Source organism: Cnephaeus nilssonii (assembly GCF_951640355.1).
Source record: "Cnephaeus nilssonii genome assembly, chromosome: 22".
Lineage (NCBI taxonomy): Eukaryota > Metazoa > Chordata > Mammalia > Chiroptera > Vespertilionidae > Cnephaeus > Cnephaeus nilssonii.
In genome coordinates this window covers 15,164,534-15,183,048 of record NC_137093.1, presented here as the reverse complement: position 1 = coordinate 15,183,048, position 18,515 = coordinate 15,164,534, and the positions used below count along the sequence as shown (strand labels likewise).

The 18,515-nt window shown below is 44.8% G+C and overlaps 1 protein-coding gene across 2 annotated transcripts in view; it reads left to right on the top strand.

The window, feature by feature from the left end:
- Positions 1–18,515, top strand: part of FEZ1 (fasciculation and elongation protein zeta 1) — a 119,375-nt gene that overhangs the window by 80,895 nt on the left and 19,965 nt on the right. For both annotated transcript variants that reach the window (XM_079762376.1, XM_079762375.1), the window contains one exon: positions 4,798–4,897. In XM_079762376.1, coding sequence (XP_079618502.1) covers positions 4,798–4,897 — 100 coding nt within the window. The remainder of the gene's footprint in view (positions 1–4,797; positions 4,898–18,515) is intronic.

Here is an 18,515-nt window from a genome sequence, read left to right as displayed (position 1 = left end):
AAGTATTCATGTTAACACACATCCAAGTGTGGATAGTGATGGCTAGATGCAAATGAACCACTGGACAAGGGCTGTAGTCGGCCTAGAGGAGATTCAGGGAAATGTTACCAAGTTGGAATTCTAACAAGACCTGTGCACTGTCTACTACATTGTCAGGAATAGGTATGTAGGTGTGTGTGTGTGTGTGTGTGTGTGTGTGTGTGTGTGTGTGTGGCGGGGAGCTGGACTAATGTAGCCTTGCCTAGGTTTCAGACCTGAGCTTTTGTGTAGGTGTATTATCATGACCCATTCTGTTCGGTTTGTTCACCCTCTGCCATCACCCTTTCCCAAATGCCTAGCCCTCTGGTGAAAGACAGGTTAGTCCATTCTGCAGGCATCTAAGCCCAAGCTATAAAATAGGCACCTAAAAGCCGTTTCTGTTATTATAGGGACTGAGAACAAATTGAACCCCGGGTGCCAGGGCAGCATGACAGAAATTGAGGCAACCTGTCTAATCTTAGTTCCTTTTTTTTTAACTGAGGAATTTTATAGTCCACCTCAGCGTCCCTGTAAAAGGGACTATGTCCGTTTCCAAGGACCCTGCTTACCATCCATAGTTAGCCTCTCTGGGGAGAAAGCCCTTCCCACTCTTCCTCACAGCGAGCTTTGTGCTTTCCCTCCCGCCCCGGCTCCTGGTCCCTGTGGCTGCCTGCCTCCCAGCATCCTGCCTCTGCCTTCCACTTAGCCTTTCCCGGGATGGAGATGTGGACAGAAAGCAGGGCGTGGCCCTGCCGTCCGTGCCCTTTGTCTTCTGTAGATTGATGAAAGCATGCTGCCCAGAACAATGTAGTTCTAGACTTTGCATGCACAGCCAGTTTCTGAACTGCTGTTCTAGGGTGTGACTTGGAACTTGGTGTAGTATTCTGATGCCTATCTATACTAATAAAAGGCTAATATGCAAATTGGTCAGGACGCCCTCACAGTAACGACCGAACAGCAGGCTGTGTGACAAGGCTGGGGCGACAAGGCTGGCGGGGGGGTTGGTGAAGGACAACCAAAGGACTGAACAGCAGGCTGCATGGGGCAACCAGGCTGGCAAGGGGGGCAGTTGAGGGTGACCAGGCCAGCGGGGGAGGGGGGGGCAGATTTTAGGTCCGATTCCCGGGATCAGGCCTAAATCAGCAGTCGGACATCCCTCAAGGGGTTCCAGATTGGAGAGGGTACAGGCTGGGCTGAGGGACCCCCACCCCCACCCTGCACAAATTTTGTGCACCGGGCCTCTAGTGCCTATCATAAAATTCATCAAGGATTGGGAGAGTGAAGTAGTTAGGAATGTAGGCTCTATAAGCTCTATTCCCTGTTGGTTCAGTCCCACCTCTGTGGTTACTGGCTGTGTAAACTTAGCCAGGTTAAATGAACTCCCCCACGTTCCAGCTTCTCCTCATTACTATCTGCCTTACAGAGCTGTTGTTTGGAATGAATGAATGAATCCACATAAAGAGTTCAGGATAGTGCCTGGCTTATGGTAAGTGCTTGCTGGCCAAGTGGTGGCTGTGCATTGTTATTGGTGTTAAATGGGCACCGAATAAATATAGGAAAGGTACGCGTTGTGATTACAAAGAGATGAGAGTCCTTCTGTCTAAAGGCTGCTTTGAACCTCTGAGGATAAAAAGTACCTTGAACGGAAGAAGAAAAACCCGAACAAAACCCGAAAGAGAATGAGAACAGCTTGAATCCTGAGGTTTCAGCAACGGTTTAGGAAGTTGTCACTGAAAATCTAGAATCCGGCCCTAATTGGTTTGGCTCTGTGGATAGAGCGTCAGCCTGCGGACTGAAGGGTCCCAGGTTCAATTCCGGTCAAGGGCATGTACCTTGGTTGCGGGCACATTCCCAGTAGGAGGTGTACAGGAGGCAGCTGATCGATGTTTCTTTCCCATCGATGTTTCTGACTCTCTATGCCTTTCCTTTCCTCTCTGTAAGAAATCAATAAAATATATTATTAAAAAACCCTTGAATCTGAAGGTAAAATCCAGAGTGTGGTAGTGAGAAAAGTCGCTGCTCCCTAAAAGACTTGCGAGAGTTCCCAGTTGTCTCTGTAAGGCTGCGAACAGTTTCAAGGTCATTGGGAAGTGTGCAGTCTATCGACGTTCCCAGCTTCCATCCTGCCCAGGAGAGAGGGACGAAAAGCTCCTGCCTATTTTGGGCTTTGCTGAATTTCACTTTCCAGGACTTGCTGCAGGGACAAGTCTGAAGGTCGGTGCCTGCGTGCCTTGCTGCTCCTTCGCCAGCAGAGAACGTGGTGCAGGGGTGTGATGCTCACAGTTGCCGTCCACCGATCCTTCCAGTGGGTGTGGTGCTGGGACTTTTGTCTTGCAGAGAGCAGATCATATTTGCCTCTTGGCTTTAGAGTGCTAATGAGACTAGGATTTAGCATTAGGCTGGATTAGTGCAGCTCTAATATAGTGCCTGATAGAGATTGGGTCATCGCCCGTGTTTAAGAAGGAGACTCTGAAATCCTGCTGAAGCGATGTCTAACAATGAGGTCTTGCAAAGTGCTTTCCTGTAATTGTAGGAAAATAATGAATAAGCGGATAACCCCAGCATTGCCGTTACCTTGTGTGTTTCACCGCCTGAGTTGTATGCATCACGCACTAGGAGAATCTCTTTGCGCCCTGGCCAGTGTGGGTCAGTCGGTTGGAGTGTCATCCCGTACACCAAAAGGCTGAGGGTTTGATTTCTGGTCAGGGCACATACCTAGGTTGTGGGTTTGATCCTAGTTGGGAATGTGTGGGAGGCAACTGATTGATGTTTCTCTCTCACAATGATCTCTCTCTCTCTCTCTCTCTCTCTCAAAGCAATAAAAACATATCTTCAGCTGGATTAAAAAAAAAGAAAATTTCTGCTTATGTACCCACATATCATATATTATACCTGATTTTATATGTTAAGAGCACTTTCCTCCCTCATTTTATGTATATGATTTTTATTTCAAGTTTCAAGTATCTGTGTTCTGTTTTGCTCTCTCTCTCTTTCTCTCTCTCTCTATATATATTTGTGTGTGTGTGTGTGTGTGTGTGTGTGTGTGTATATAATTTGCACTTATTGTTTCAGCACCTTAATCCACATTTTGTCATGTTTTGAATTTGATCCACAGGTATACATATTTGCTTATTTTTAAACTAGAAGCCTGGCGTACAAATTCGTAAACAGGTGGGGTCCCTTGGGGTGGCCTGTGGGGATCAGGCCAAAACCCACAGTCCAACGCTGCCTGTAGCTCCTACCTGCCGCTCCCACTCATCCCGGCCCCACTGCGCCTGCCGCAGGCTCACGCCCGATCAGTCCTGATCAGGAGAGGCTCGCGCCACAGCAGCAGCACTTGTCAGCCGTGAGCCCTGTGTCTGGCACCTTCCCTAGGGGAGTGGCCTGCAGGATCTGGCTAAAACCGGCTCTCTGACATCCCCTGAGGGGTCCCGGATTGTGAGAGGGTGCAGGCCAGGCCGAGGAATCCCACCGGTGCATGATCAGGGCCAGGGAGGGACCATAGGAGGGTTCCAGGGCTTGTGTGGCCCATCTGGCTCAGTCCCCATTGGCCGGACCCCAGCAGCAAGCTAACCTATCAGTCTGAGCGTCTGCCTCCTGGTGGTCAGTGCACGTCATAGTGAGCAGTTGACTGGCCTTAGCCTATCATTAGCATATTACACTTTGACTGGTTGAACAGTTGACCAGTCACCGGACAACCGGACACTTAGCATATTAGGCTTTTATTATATAGGATGGCTATTTCCTTATACTGCATTAGTATTTCCTACCCTTGGTTTCATAGGTATCATGGCATGCATATACTCCTGAAGGAAACTGTGTAGAGTCCTCATTTATTTATTTAAGATTAACTCAAGTGCTGCTGGCTTCCAGGGATGGCATTATTTTATTAAATTTACACTAATCTCTGGATATTGACTAATGCATTTCTTTTCCTCCATGTGAGAGTTTGTGACTTCAGGATTCTCCCCCCAAACAAATCTTTCTGAAATGAGTTAAGCAACAAGGATGGCAAAAGGCCCTTTCTTATAATGTACATTTCGGAATGCTGCAAAGAAATGTCGTAAAGGCAGCCCATCTTCTCCCACTGAGGTCATCATGCAGACAGAGGTGTGTTCATTGGTTCCTTTCATACATTTGCTTTGGAAGGTCCACGTGGGTGACAGGGCACACCTAGACTCTACGCTGTTAGAGGGCAGGATCGTGCCACCCGTGGGCTCGCTAAACATTTTGGGTAGTAAATAAGCACAACAGCCTTGGCACCACATGATGACCCTGTTCTTAATGAGATCCAGCCAGAGAATCTGCCCAGATCGCCATCTCTATCTCTCTCTCTGTGTGTTTCTCTCTGTGTCTCTCTCTGTGTCTGGGTCTCTATCTCTCTCTGTCTTCTCTGCCAGTAGGAAAGAGGCATTGCTTAGTTTTATGAGACATGAACTATTTTGTTGAGGGCCAGATTTATTTTCTAGGGCAGTGTTTTTTTAATTGCCAGAGGTGATTTGATTGTAGACTCCATCATTTTATCGCAATGGCTCCCCTTCTCTGAAGCAAACACCGTTCACTTGGAAGCTCCTGGCCAGGGTCCGTTCTCTTGGCTCTTTCCCCCCGGGTGGAGGCAGAGCCTCTGATTCAGCTCTAAGCAGCTTGGCTCCTGCCTGCTGGAAGGCAGATGACCTCAGCCTGGCCCCCACAGAGCCTGCCTCCCCGGCCCAGCTCTTCCTTCCTCCAGGTGGGCGGGGCCCCAGATGTGTGCTAATGAGAGCTTCTCTTTGTTTATAGGGTTTGGGATGCTCTGACAGACAATTACATCCCTTCACTCTCAGAAGACTGGAGGGACCCAAACATCGAGGCTCTGAATGGCAACAGCTCTGACACCGAGGTACCTCTCTGCTCCCCCACCTCCACCCCTACCTAATAGGGCTTGAGAAGATGTGGATTCCACTTTGAAAAGCATTCAGTAACGTACCAGTCTTCCCCATTCAATGCTTAAAGTCATTGCTGGGAAGGTAGGAGTTGGGGGAGGAGGTGAAAAATAAGATGAGGGGGTACACCCGGGGTACACGAGGTGATTGGGATCATTACCTGTGAAAATGTAAATGCAGATACTTCTGTTGATGATCTGTGTCTACACCAGGGAAACTTAGGTGGTCCGAAGTAAGAGGAGGAGAGTGGCTACCATGTGTTTTTTTATATTCAAGTGATAATGGTTAAAATGAACAGTCAGTCTCACCAAAACAGTGCAGTGAGCAAGTGCTGACGGATCAGGGCCTGGCTAATGGCCAGCGTTGGGGTCCGGATATGAGTGAGGTGGCCACGAAATGGGGAGGCGTTCTTTATGGAAGGCAACCAAAGAGACATTTATGTGGCCTGAGTCACATTCTGTGGTTACTGATGCCAAAGAAGAAAGAAGCATAAGGGCTTATTTATTCATTTAAGCATATATGAATAAATAAAGAGAATACTTACTTTTTTTAAAAAAATATTTTTTGTTGATTTCAGAGAGGAAGGGAGAAGGAGAGAGAGAGATGGAAACATCAAGGATGAGAGAGAATCGTTGATCAGCTGCCTCCTGCACGCCCCCTAATGGGGATTGAGCCCGGAAACCCGGGCACGTGCCCTGACTGGGAATCAAACTGTGACCTCCTGGTTCATAGGTCGATGCTCAACCACTGGGCCACACCAGTTGGGTGAGAATACTTATTTTGAGTTGATTTTCAGAGGCTGTGGGGAGTGACCTTTCAGAAGATCCAAACTGCCCCTCCTAGCTGATTCTATATATAAAAAGGTACACCCATTTAATGGCTAAAAGCCAATTTCTGCCTTGCTTGGTTTTCTAGTTTCAGCTATAAAGGAAATTTGACAATTTCTTATGAGGAAGGGCTGTCAAATGTATGTGTGGGGGTGGATCTGATATTCCTAAATTGTCTAGAATTGAGTTCAGGTAAAAGAGATAGAGACAGGTTTCCCTTACTGGGCAATATTTCTGCAGGTCGTTGCCCAAAATAGCATAGCAGATGATCAGTTGGCTGATTTTTTTGAAAAGATGGTTGCAGCCCTAGCTTGTTTGGCTCAGTGGATAAAGCGTCAGCCTGCGGACTGAAGGGTCCCGGGTTCGATTCCGGTCAAGGGCACATGCCCAGGTTGTGGGCTCGATCCCCAGTGTGGAGCATGCAAGAGGCAGCCAATCAATGATTCTATCTCATCATTGATGTTTCTACCTCTCTCTCCCCTCTCCCTTCCTCTCTGAAATCAATAGAAATATATTTTTTAAAAAGATGGTTGCATATCCTTCTTAACTCTTCTAATAATTAGCAATCCAAAGTACTCGAAAACCTCAAGGCTTCATTGACTGGGGCAGGTAAGATGGTGACTTTGAGACTAAGAGATTTGCTAGGACACTGCTTGGCATTGATCTTGGAGGGTGTGTCTCGGGTCCTGTCTTGAACTCCCACCTGCTTATTTCCCCCTGCAGTGCTTATGTATACGGTGTTTAGCAGGTGCCCAAAATGCAGAGGAGAAGAGAGGCAGTGACGAAACAAATCAGGTGACTGAAAGTTAAGCAGGTCCATCTCCGTGCGAAAGGCAGATTTTTTTGCTTTATCTCTTTTGCCACCTTCCCCTCTCATTTTGAGGAGTACGCCTAAGGATGCGTAAGACAGCCTGCCCTTCCAAAGGACTTCCATTTATCCTCACGGGCAGATTTCCCTCAAGAGGCTTAATATTTCAGAGCAAATTGAATGACCCTGAGAAGGGAGATCTTGAGCTTGGTTCCTTGCAGGATTTCTTCCGTCTAAACCCTGGGAAACGGACAAGGTGGCGAAAGTGGATGGAGCAGGGCTGTCTTATTTCATCCTCCTCAGTGATCTGCATTCATTGCAGCCGAAGCTCTGCTAACTGACCTCAGTTGAAAGGACTTGCTAGATTAACGGTGCTCCGTCTCCCTTCTGTAACACATGCGGACCGGACGCCCTGGGCCTGCTGAAGGCACACGGCTGGCCGGCTTCTCGCTAGTAAGCGTGCACATCTCTTCTTCTGCTGAAGGGCTTCATTGGCAAGAATCAGCTGTGTTGTTCCCAAACCTGTTCGTGCTTGTAATTGTGACTGTAACTAAGTAATCGAATTAAATATTATAGACAGTGTTGGCTTATGACGGCAGGGAGAGTCGTTTTTGCTTTTTTAAAATCAAAGTAACACATGCACATCGTTTTAAAAGTCAAATAACACTTTTTAAAACTATCTAAGAGTTAAAAGAGTAGCCCGACCTGGCTTCCCCTACTCCCCAGAGGCAACCACGTTTATTTCCTTCAGCTGACTCCTTTGGCAGATAGCTTCAGTTTTCTTACATTGCCATTTCTTTGATTATTTAAAACGCACAGTTTTGGCTGTTATCTATTACTTTGTATTATGAAAGATAATATTCAGTTCTTTTTTTAAAAATATGTTTTTATTGATTTCAGAGAGAGGAAGTGAGAGGGAGAGAGAGAGAGAGAAACATCAATGATGAGAGAGACTCATTGGTCGGCTGCTTCTTGCACGCCCCCTACTGGGGATGGAGCCTGCAACCCAGGCATGTGCCCTGACCAGGAATAGAACCGTGACCTCCTGGTTCATGGGTTGACGCTCAACCACCGAGCCACACCAGCTGGGCAAGATTTAATTCTTTTACATCACTCCAAATGCTCCAACTTAGCCTGTCCCATTCTAGTAGAGTTAAATCAATATTAAGTATACACACTCGTGGACTCTGTAAAAACTGTTTCTTGCTGAGTCATGTACAGTGTTCTAGAAGAATATTTCCTCTCTTGTACGACTTTTTGTTTAATCTGGAGTGAAGCGTTACCTTGGCTTTCACTTGCTTTGTTTCCTTATACTTGTATATCTATCATTAGTTCAACCCCGAACTCTGAGGGGACCTTAAATCTCTCACAATCAGGCTTAAAAAAAAAAAATCAGATATTCTATCAATTCTTTTTTTTTTTCTAGAAAACACCTAAACTAGTACCTGCCATCTTTCTGCCCCAGCCACACAGCCATTGTCCTGGGGACTCCCTCACCTTCATCCGGGGATTTTTCTTGCCTCTCTCTCCAGTCCTCTGCCTGACATATCTTTATCTTGTTGTTTTGGTGGGGAAAAAACCCAGTATACTGTTGAGGAAGAGTACAGCAAAATACGGGTTGTGGAATATATATGAGAATGTCTCCACTCTCCTGTCATCTGTGTGATGGAGAGTGTGACTGGATGGTTATTTTAAGTTGCAGTTTTTTCTCTCTCAGAATTCTGAAGACGATGCTCTTTTGTCTTCCTGCTTTCAGTCGCTGTGAGAAGTCCCACATCTACTTAGATTCCCTGTCTTTATTTATTTTTTTCTTTTTAAATATATTTTTTATTGTTGGTAGTATTACGGATATCTCTCATCCCCTCCTATCCCTTTATCCCCTCTCTTTTGGTTCTCTTCAGAAGCTTTTAGGTTATTTTTTTTTTTTCCTTTCTCATTTGAAATTTTACAGTAATGTGCCTTATAGTGAGTTAAAAATTTTATTTATTTATTCATTCTGCATCCTCCTCAGTGGGCCCTTTTAACCTGGAAGCTCATCGCTTGCATGTTTTCTTGTGCTAGTTCTCTGAAGATTAATTATTTCTGTTTTCTGCTTCTATTGAGATGAATGTACAAGTTCCCTCCTTCATTATGTTACTGTGATGAAGGACATGAACTGATTTTCAAATATTAAATCAACCTTGCATTCTTGAGACAGACCCGACGTGGTCATGATATATTATTATTTTACTCTATATTTTGGTTTTCATTGTTTCCCTCACAGCTTTACTGAGGGATAATAGGTATACAATACACGGCACCCATGAAAGTGTGCATTTTGATTAGTGTTGATGTATGCATGTATCCGTGAAACCATTGCCGCAATCAAGATATTGGGCATAGCCGCCCCTCTTCCTGTTCACTCTCCAATCTCCAGGCGACCTGCTTCTCTCACTATAGGTTAATTTGCCTTTTCTAGAACGTTGTATAAATGGAAGCATGCACCAGGTACTTTTTTTTCCCTTTTCGCCTGGCTTTTAAAACTCAGCATAATTACTTAGATCTTTATCCATTTTATTGTATGTACTAGAGGCCCAGTGCACGAATTCGTGCATGAGTGGGGTCCCTGGGCCTGCTGGCGATTGGGGCCGATCAGCACTGGCTGGGGGGAGAGATTGCGGGAGGTTGGCCAGCCGCAGGAGGTTGGCTGTGGGAGTGTACTGACCACCAGGAGGCAACTTCTGAATTGAGCGTCTTCCCCCTGGTGTTCAGTGTGCTTCATAGCTAGCATCTGGTCATCCAGTCCTAATGGTCACTTTGGCTATTATATATATAGATTAACAGTTCATTAAAATTTTTTTTAAATTGTTGCAGTATTACCGATGTCCCCCATTTTCTCCCTTTTTGCCCCCCTCCACCCAAATCCCATCTTACCCCAGGCCTTCCCCACACTATTGTCTGTGTCCATGGTTTATGCATGTATGTTCTTTGGTTGATCTCTTCCCATTCTTCCTCCCCCACCCCCGCCCAAGATCTGTTGTTCTGTTCCATGAATCCATACCTCTGGACATATTTTGTTCGTCAATTTATTTTATTCATTAGATCCCACATATAAGTGAGATCATGTGATATTTGTCTTTCTCTATGCTTATTTCACTTAGCATGACAGACTCCAGGTCCATCCACACTGTCTCAAAGAGTAAGAGCCCCTTTCTTTACAGCCGCATAGTATTCCATTGTGTAAATGTACCACAGCTTTCTTATGCACTCATCTGCTCATGGGTATTTGGGCTGTTTCCAGATTTTAGCTATTGTAAATAACACTGCTATGAACATAGGGCTGCATACATTCTTTCTGATTGGTGTTTCAACAGTTCATGTTTTATTGCTGAGTAATATTTCATTACATGGATATACCATAATTATTCTTTGAACAGTTGATGGGTCTTTGGGTGGTTTCCAGTTTTTAAATATTGGAAATAAAGCTACTATGAATGCTCTTCTGAAAGTTTTTTTTATGGATCTATGTCTTCATTTCCTTTGGCTAGAAATCCATGAGTAGAATGTCTGGGTTACATGGTAACATATGTTTCACATTTTAAGGGCCTGCCAAACTCATTTATAGCTTGAGAGTTCCAATTATTTCACACCCTTACCAGCACTTGTTAGGGACAGCCTTTTTAACCTTAGTCGTTAAAGTAGGTGTACAGTAGTATCTTACTTAGGTTTTAATTTGCATTTCCCTAGTAACGTATGATATTACACATCTTTTCATGTGCTTATTTACTCCCAGTGTGTTTTCTTTGGTATGGTGCCTGTTCAGATCTTTTGCCCATTTTCCTAGTGATTTGTTTGTGCTCTTATTATTCAGCTATTAGAGTTCCTATGATAAAAGATAAATGAGGCATATTAAATGTATGAGTTATTTTAGCAAACATCAATTCAAATTGGGCAGTGGCAGGCCCGAAACGGTTAGTATTTCACCAACATGAGCTAGAATAAAAGGCCTTTTGTAGAGAAGAGGTGGAAGCAAAGGAAGGAAATTGTCTGATTGGCTAGAGCTTACTCAAGTGGTCGTACTATTTGGGAAAGTCTAGTTGGTCGGTTGTGATTGGTTGCCCTTTGGCTTGAATTCCTAACCTTGAGGAATTGGAGGCTTAGGTTTAGGTGTGTTTAGTAGGCCACCAAGGCATTCAAGCCTCCTCCATCCAATGACCCCCTTGTTTAATTAATTTAACACATATGTTCTAGATATGAGTCCTTTGTGAGATGTACGTTTTATGAATATTTTCTCCTTGTCTATGAATTGCCTTTTAACTTTATTAACATTCTCTTTTAAAGATGAAATGTTTTTTTTTAAGTGTGATGAAGTCTAATTTATTGATTTTTCTCTTTTTATAGTTTGTGCTTCTTGTGTAGTATATCAGATATTGCCAAAGCCAGGGCCATTAAGATTTTTTCTTAAGTTTTCTATAACCTTTATAGTTTAGCTATTATATGGCTAAGGATCCATTTCAAGTTAGTTTTTGTATATGGTGGCAGGGTAAGGGTTATGGTTCATGTGTGTACATGACTATACATTGTTTCAGTACTGTTCATTGAAAATAATATCCTTTCCCTATTAAATTATCTTAGCAACTCTGCTGAAAATTAAGTGGCCATACATGTGTGCACCTATTTCTGAATTTTTTATTCTGTTTCATTGATATCCATATATCTTTACACATAATGAGTCATGCTGTATTCATTTCTATAGCTCTATAATAAGTCTTATCCTAAAATCGTATGTTTTCCAGTATTGCTCTTTTTCTTTTCTTTTTTTTTCAAAATTGTTTTGGCTATTGTAGGCCATTGCATTTTCATATAAAATTGTGTCAGCTGATCAATTTTTCAAAAAAGCATGCTGAAAATTCAACTGTGATTGTATTAAATCTATAGATCTCTTTATAGATGCAGCTCAATTTATTATGTTAATATGGTGAATTACACTAATTGATTTTCAAATATTAAACTAACCTTTTTTTAAAAGAGAAACCCTACTCACTCATGATATATTATTCTTTTTTATATAATTGGGATTTGATTTGCTAATGTTTTAATTAAGGATTTTTGCACCTATGTTCACGAGGAACCTTTTCTGTAATTTTCTTTTTTTGTAATGTCATAAACTAATTTGGAAAATTTTCTTCCTCTGTTTTCTGAAAGAGTTGTGTTAGATTGGTATTTTTTCTTCCTTAAATGTTTCATAGACTACACTTTTTAAATCATCTGGACTAGTGGTTTTCTCTGTGGAAGGTTTTTTATTGACTACACACTCAATTCTTTAATAGATGTAGGGCTATTCAGATTTTCCATTTCTTTTTTTAGTTGGTTTTGTTAAATTGTGTTTTAAAAGAAATTTGTTCGATTATTCTGTCATTACATATATTGCCCACAAAGGTGTTGATGACATTCTCTTATTCTTTTAATGTCAGTAAGATCTGTAGTGATGTCCCCTTTTTATTACAGATATTGTTAATTTGTGTTTTCTATCTCCTCTCCTTCTTCCTCAGTCTATGTATGGATTTATCACTTTTATTCATCTTTTTGGAGAACCACTCTCCCCACCCCCAAATTATTTGTTCCATTTTCTAGTTTGTAGATTTCTTATCTTAACTTTATTATTCCCTTCTTTGTATTTACTAGGGGCTCACTTCACCCTTCATTGTTTTAAGATTAGAGTAGAGGCCCAGGGCACGAAATTCATGCACCGGTAGGGTCCTTAGGCCTGGCCGGCGATCCGAGCCCATCAGGGCCTTCCTTCCCCTGGCTGCCGGCTGCCGCCTGGGGCCTTCCTTCGTTCCACGCCGCCTCCTGGTGGTCAGTGCACGTCATAGCGAGCGGTCCAACTCCCAGTGGGTTGAACTCCTGAGGGGACAATTTGCATATTAGCCTTTTATTATATAGGATTGTTATGATGGGAGCTTTGCTCATATTTTAAGCTTTTAAGAAAATAACTTAGCCTGTTTGAGCTGCTATAACAAAATATCATAAACTGGGTAGTTTGTACACAGCAGAAATCTATTTCTCACAGTTACGGAGGCTGGGCATCCAAGGTCAGGGTGCCAGCCCGGTCGGTCTGGGAAAGGCCCTCTTCAGCCTACACACTGCCAGCTCCTGCCTGTGTCCTCAAGGCTACGGGGGCTCAGGATGCTTTTTACATTCACCCACACGTGTGCCATTTTTGGTATTCTCTATTCCCGTGGATCTCATTTTCCACGATTTCCTTTCAGGTCAAAACACTCTCTCTAGTATTTCTTGGTCGTGTAAGCGAACAGGAGACAGATTCTCTCAGCTTTCATTCTCTTTGTGTTTTTCTCCTCCATCGAGGATCACAGCCTTGCACTGCCTGTGTCCAGGGCCGGAAAACAATTGGCCCATAGATTCTGGACAGATGTGTAGTTGTGCATGGCAGGAGGGGCAAGTCCAGTACTAGGCACCCTGTCATGGCTAGAAGAGGCCATCTCTTCTGTTTTCACTTTTCGCAACTCCTTTTATTCAAACGTTGGACTTAAAAATGGGTCTCCTGATTTTTTTTTCCCTTCCCAGTTTGTATCTACTTTTTGTTGTTGTACTCTCTAGGTGACTTTTTCCACCTTTCCAACTCTTCTACTGAACCTTCACATTTGCTATTCATACGTTTAATTTCTAAGAGTTCTTTCCTATTTCAGGGAAGCGATATTTTCTTTCCTTTTTTTTAAAAAAATATTTTTATTGATTTCAGAGAGGAAGGGAGAGGGAGAGAGAGATAGAAACATCAATGATGAGAGAGAATCATTGATTGGCTGCCTCCTGCATGCCCCCCACTGGGGATGGAGCCCACAACCCAGGCATGTGCCCTTGAGCGGAATTGAACCTGGGACCTTTCAGTCCACAGGCCAACACTCTATCCACTGAGCCAAACCAGCCAGGGTGGGAAGGGATATTTTCTGTTATCCCTCAGAGGGCAATGATGATAGGGAGGGATTTCTTCTGCCCTCTGTATTGCTTTTTTTCTTTTTTCTTTTCCAAATTATAAGAGAAAGTTTATTTAGGAAGTTATAAAGGTAGTAGAAGTGAGCCAGCTGGGCTGCATGGGCTCAGGAAACAAGTTACAGAGGCAGAAGAAAGGCCCTTGGAGCTTAGGAAAGAGAAAGCCGAAGGTAACACGCCTGGGGTGGGAGGAAGAAGAAGGGAAAGTGCGGATGTGCTCCTGAGACGGAGAGCACACTCTATATTGCCTTTTTTTTTTTTAAATTGATTTTTAGAGAGAGGGGAAGGGAGAGGGAGAGAAAAAGAGAAACATCAATGTGGGAGCAGAACGTTGATTGGCTTCCTCCTGCACACCACCCACCAGGGATTGAGCCCAAAACCCAGGCATGTGCCCTGACGGGGAATCGAACCAGCAACATGTTCCTGCACAGGACGATGCCCAACCGACTGAGCTACACCGGTCAGGGCTCTGTATTGCTTTTGATTTCCCCTTTCTCTATATTTGCTTTAGTCCCTGTCCTCAAATGTCTGACAATCCTTGGTCACCTTTTCTTATTTAGAAGTGAGGCTAGAAGGCCGAGCTCTTGCTGCGGGGCAGGGCTTGCCTCCTGCCGGGACACGCTGTAGAGTGGCCAGCCAGCACCTGGTCATTTTGTCTGGGGACCCCAAATGTTGGCATGTATTTGTAGGTCTCTTTCTTAGGCGGGGGTCCCCGCAACGCACTGACTACAGAGTGCAGTCTTCCAGTGTCTTGTCTGAGGAGAATAAGCCTGCAGGCTGCTATCCTTGGAGCCAGGTCAGGGAAGGAGACTAGGGGTCTATGGTGAGTCGGTAGATTTTCACCTAATCCCTCTGTTTTTGGTAAGATGCCTCACCCCTACCTCCAGGCGGCCTGGGGTCTCTGAGCCCAGCCTCCCTCGTCCATCATCCCCAGAGTGAAGTCGTTAGTGCTTTTGATGGAGAGAGGGTGGTTGAGGCCTTTCTACCTGGGAAGAGAGACGAGACCTGGGGTCTCACCGCTCCTGGTGGGAAGTCCTGACAAATCCTTCTTTTCAGCCCCCCTCACCCTGCTGCCTCAAGTCTCCATTCCTGAGCCTTTCAAGGGCTTCAGTGCAAATCCACGTATGTCGGCAGCTTCCTCACAGGGCTGACCCCTCTCGTCGGCGAGGTCAGCATCTGCTTCCTAGCATCTCTTCTATTACCGTCTTTTCTCCAGTTGGTTTGTCCCTGTGGGACAGTCCTTTTTGATCCCTTTGCTCTCACTTAAGTAGGATTTCAGGAGGAAGCAGAGGTAAATGTGTGCGCTCAATCTCCCATGGACCTTCTACTATAAACACGGAAATGGGAAGTCATTTAAAAGTTGTGTTATCACATGGATGATGCGAGAAAGACTATGTGAAATTCTACTCAGAGGCCCATCATAGAAGAAAATGCCTTGGCCTTCTATGAGGAGCTTGGTGAATAAATAAATGCACATTTATATTTTTTAGGTCAAAATAATATGCTTAAGCAATATATGTATATATTTATTATTATTATTCACAATTTTCCACTTTTATTGTTATTTATCAATTTGAGAGAGAGAGAGAGGAAGAGGAAGTGAGAGAAACATCGATTTGTTGTTCCACTTAATGCATTCATTGGTCGATTCTTGTATGTGCCCCTACTGGGGTTCAAACCTGCAACCTTGGCATACTGGGACAATGCTCTAACCAACTGAGCTACCGGCCAGGGCTATTGGTTTTTTAAATTAATTAACCCATTTTGTTCCTGACTGTGCTATAAAAGATGGTCTATTTCATCCCTATAACTTTAATTAATAGGATATGGTGGGCCCTAGCTGGCTTGACTCAGTGGATAGAGCATTGGCCTGTGGACTGAAAGGTCCCAGGTTTGATTCCTGGTCAAGGGCATATACCTGGGTTGCAGGCTTGATCCCCAGTGTGGGGCGTGCAGAAGGCAGCCAATCAATGATCCTCTCTCATCATTGAGGTTTCTATCTCTCTCTCCCTCTCCCTTCCTCTTTGAAATCAATAAAAATATATTTTTTAAAAACTAGGAGATGGTGGTTGTGTTGGACAAGAGGACATGGAAGTTCAGGATAGTAAGTTACATCTTCCTGTTCCAGGTGACTGGCAGCTAAGTTACCTGTGGAGCGGGGAGTGAGAGTACCCCTCAGTCCTCTCCTTTTCATTTGCTCAGTAAGTCTTTCAACAGGCATCTGTGGCCACTTGCTGCTTGCTGTGCTCTGAGTGTCTCACTGTGGGGATGCGGAGGCATTGACTTAACCACACAGCTGTCTCCTGGTTGTTCACAGGCACAGAAGGGATATGGTTGCTTTTTCCTTGGGCCTGGAACATGGTGACTTTTTAAATTTTTTCTACTTTTGACTGGAGGTGAAAGTGTGTCTTTGTCGTCTTGAGTTTGGTCAAGAAGACAGCCACCCTGTGGAACAGTCATGGTGAGGGGAAGGGAAATATTGGGCAGTGGCGACTCCCTTTCTTATGAACGGGACACTGGAATGCTTTCCCAAAAGGCACTGGTTCATAGTCGCATTGAACACCAGGACTCGCCGTAGTGTTGAGCCTCACCCGGATGACCGTGCACGGCGCGAGGGGAGGTTCTCGGCGTTTATCTTCAAGCTCTAGGCTCCCAGGTTACAGTCCGGGAGCCCCACTCCACCAAAGCCCGCGGAAGACGCCGCTTGCTGACTAGCATGGCCAAGTCTCTTCCGACTCTCGGTTTCCTTTTCTCAGCTCTAGGAGGAGTCACTTGGAAGGGTCATTTTTCTTGAAAGAGCCAGAGCTCACTGTGACAGTATGGCCCCCACTCGCAGTGTTAGTCTCCAGAGAAATTGAGGCCCAAATGACCTGCCTGCAGATTGTTCTTGACTTCATCTTCCCATTTTTACCACCTTCCCGTAGTCATGCAGAGGCTAATGGAACTGCTTGTGGCAATTTCTGTCTATGTCGCATATTAGGAATAAGTGTATTCATGTACTCTTCCATATACATAGTGTTTATCTGTCTCTATCTGTCATCTATCTCTCTATATCTATCATATACTTTTAAAAAAATATATTTTATTGATTTTTTACAGAGAGGAAGGGAGAGGGATAGAGAGTTAGAAAATTCAATGAGAGAGAAACATCAATCAGCTGCCTCCTGCACACCTACTGGGGATGTGCCCGCAACCAAGGTACATGCCCTTGACCGGAATCAAACCTGGGACCCTTCAGTCCACAGGCCGACGCTCTATCCACTGAGCCAAACCGATTAGGACTCTATCATATACTTTTTTAAAAAAAAAATGTTTTTATTAATTTCAGAGAGAGGAAGGGAGAGGGAGAGAGAGATAGAAACATCAACGATGAGATAAAATCCTTGACTGGCTGCCTCCTGCGCATCTCCTACTGGGGATCGAGCCAGCATGTGCCTTGACCAGGAATTGAACCCTGACCTCCTAGTTCATAGGTTGATGCTCAACCACTGAGCCACATTGGCCAGGCCTATCTAACATATACTTTTATCCATATACATAAATGCTGTCATTTTTTCAAAAATCTTTCTCTTTCTGCACTAGTCCCCTTCTAGCCGTCCATCTCTGCACAGACAGTGTCCGGGCAACGGAAGGCAGGTAGGAGTCTGTAGATGACACCTGCCTGGAAAGAGGCTTGTGGAGAAGTGACAGCAGCTATTGGAGCAGAAGAGAGTCCGGCAGGATTGAGAGAAAATGTGGAATGAGGGGCTAGAGAGAGCGAGGAAGGATGAGAGAAAGGAGGAGGGAAGGCCAGGGACAGGGTGGATGTGGTGAAAGCAGACAGAGGAGGGGGTAAGTCACGTGTAGGAGCCGGGGCTTTCTGGGGAATACTCTGTGGGCGCTTCTCCTTTTATTTTATTTTATTTTTAGTGGCACACTTCTGAGATCCGAGAAAATATGGTGAGTTCATAGTACTAGGAACTCACGGTAACTTTCACAGGCTTGTCATTGATTTTCAAGTCTCTTTTAACCCAAGTCTGACAAATCAGACTGTGGGCTTCGTGCCAGAGAAGGGGCGAGGAGAGAGAGCTCTGACTAAGAGGCATTCACGCCACTGCCCGTAACATTTGAGCATCAGCGGCCTTGTCCCCAAAGGCTCCCTGCTTGCCCTCCACCAGGGGCGCACGCACCAGGGGACCCTGGGAAGGGAGATGGCGTGGTTGAAAGGTGCAGTATCATTTAGAAGGAAACCCACTAAAATCGGCCACCTTTCAGAATGGGAACCATCCATTTAAAAAAAGACTTAATGTAAAAAAAAAAAAAATCTGGTTATAGACTAACACTTGCTGCCAGATGCTTGTAAACAGTAATCCAAACAGAAAACCAAATGCTCTGTTTTCCCTAGGAGCCGACTTCTACCACAGGACTTTCTGGCCCTAAATAAGTTCTGCAGGGAAGGCAGGGGTGGGTGGGAAGAGATCAGCCAAAGAACTTGTATGCATGTGTGCGTAACCCATGGACACAGACAATAGGGTGGTGGAGGCCTAGGGCAGCGGGGGTGGGGGCGGGGGTGGAGTGGGGGGTGGAGGAGGGCTAGAAGGGGTCAATAGGGAGAAAAGGGAACATATGTAATACTTTCAACCAAAAAGATTAAAAAATAAAATGTAGCATTAAAAAAAAAAATTCAACAAAGGAAAAAAAAAAAAAGAAAGAGAGTGTGGTTGGGAACAGCTGTGGCTCCGGGAGGTGTGTCCGCGTGGCAGGGAGCCGGGACGCCAGGTGGCTGCCACAGGTGGTGGACTTGGCAGGCACAGGAGCATCTGGGCTCCCCCGCCGAAATAGATGTCACCATCTGGCGCCCCGCCCCGCCAGCGACCCCGTTCCCGCCCGGTCCTACCCCTCAGCCAGGCTGAGCGCAGATGGCATCTAATACCCGCTTGATGGATTTTTTTATGCCACAGTCCTGGTTTT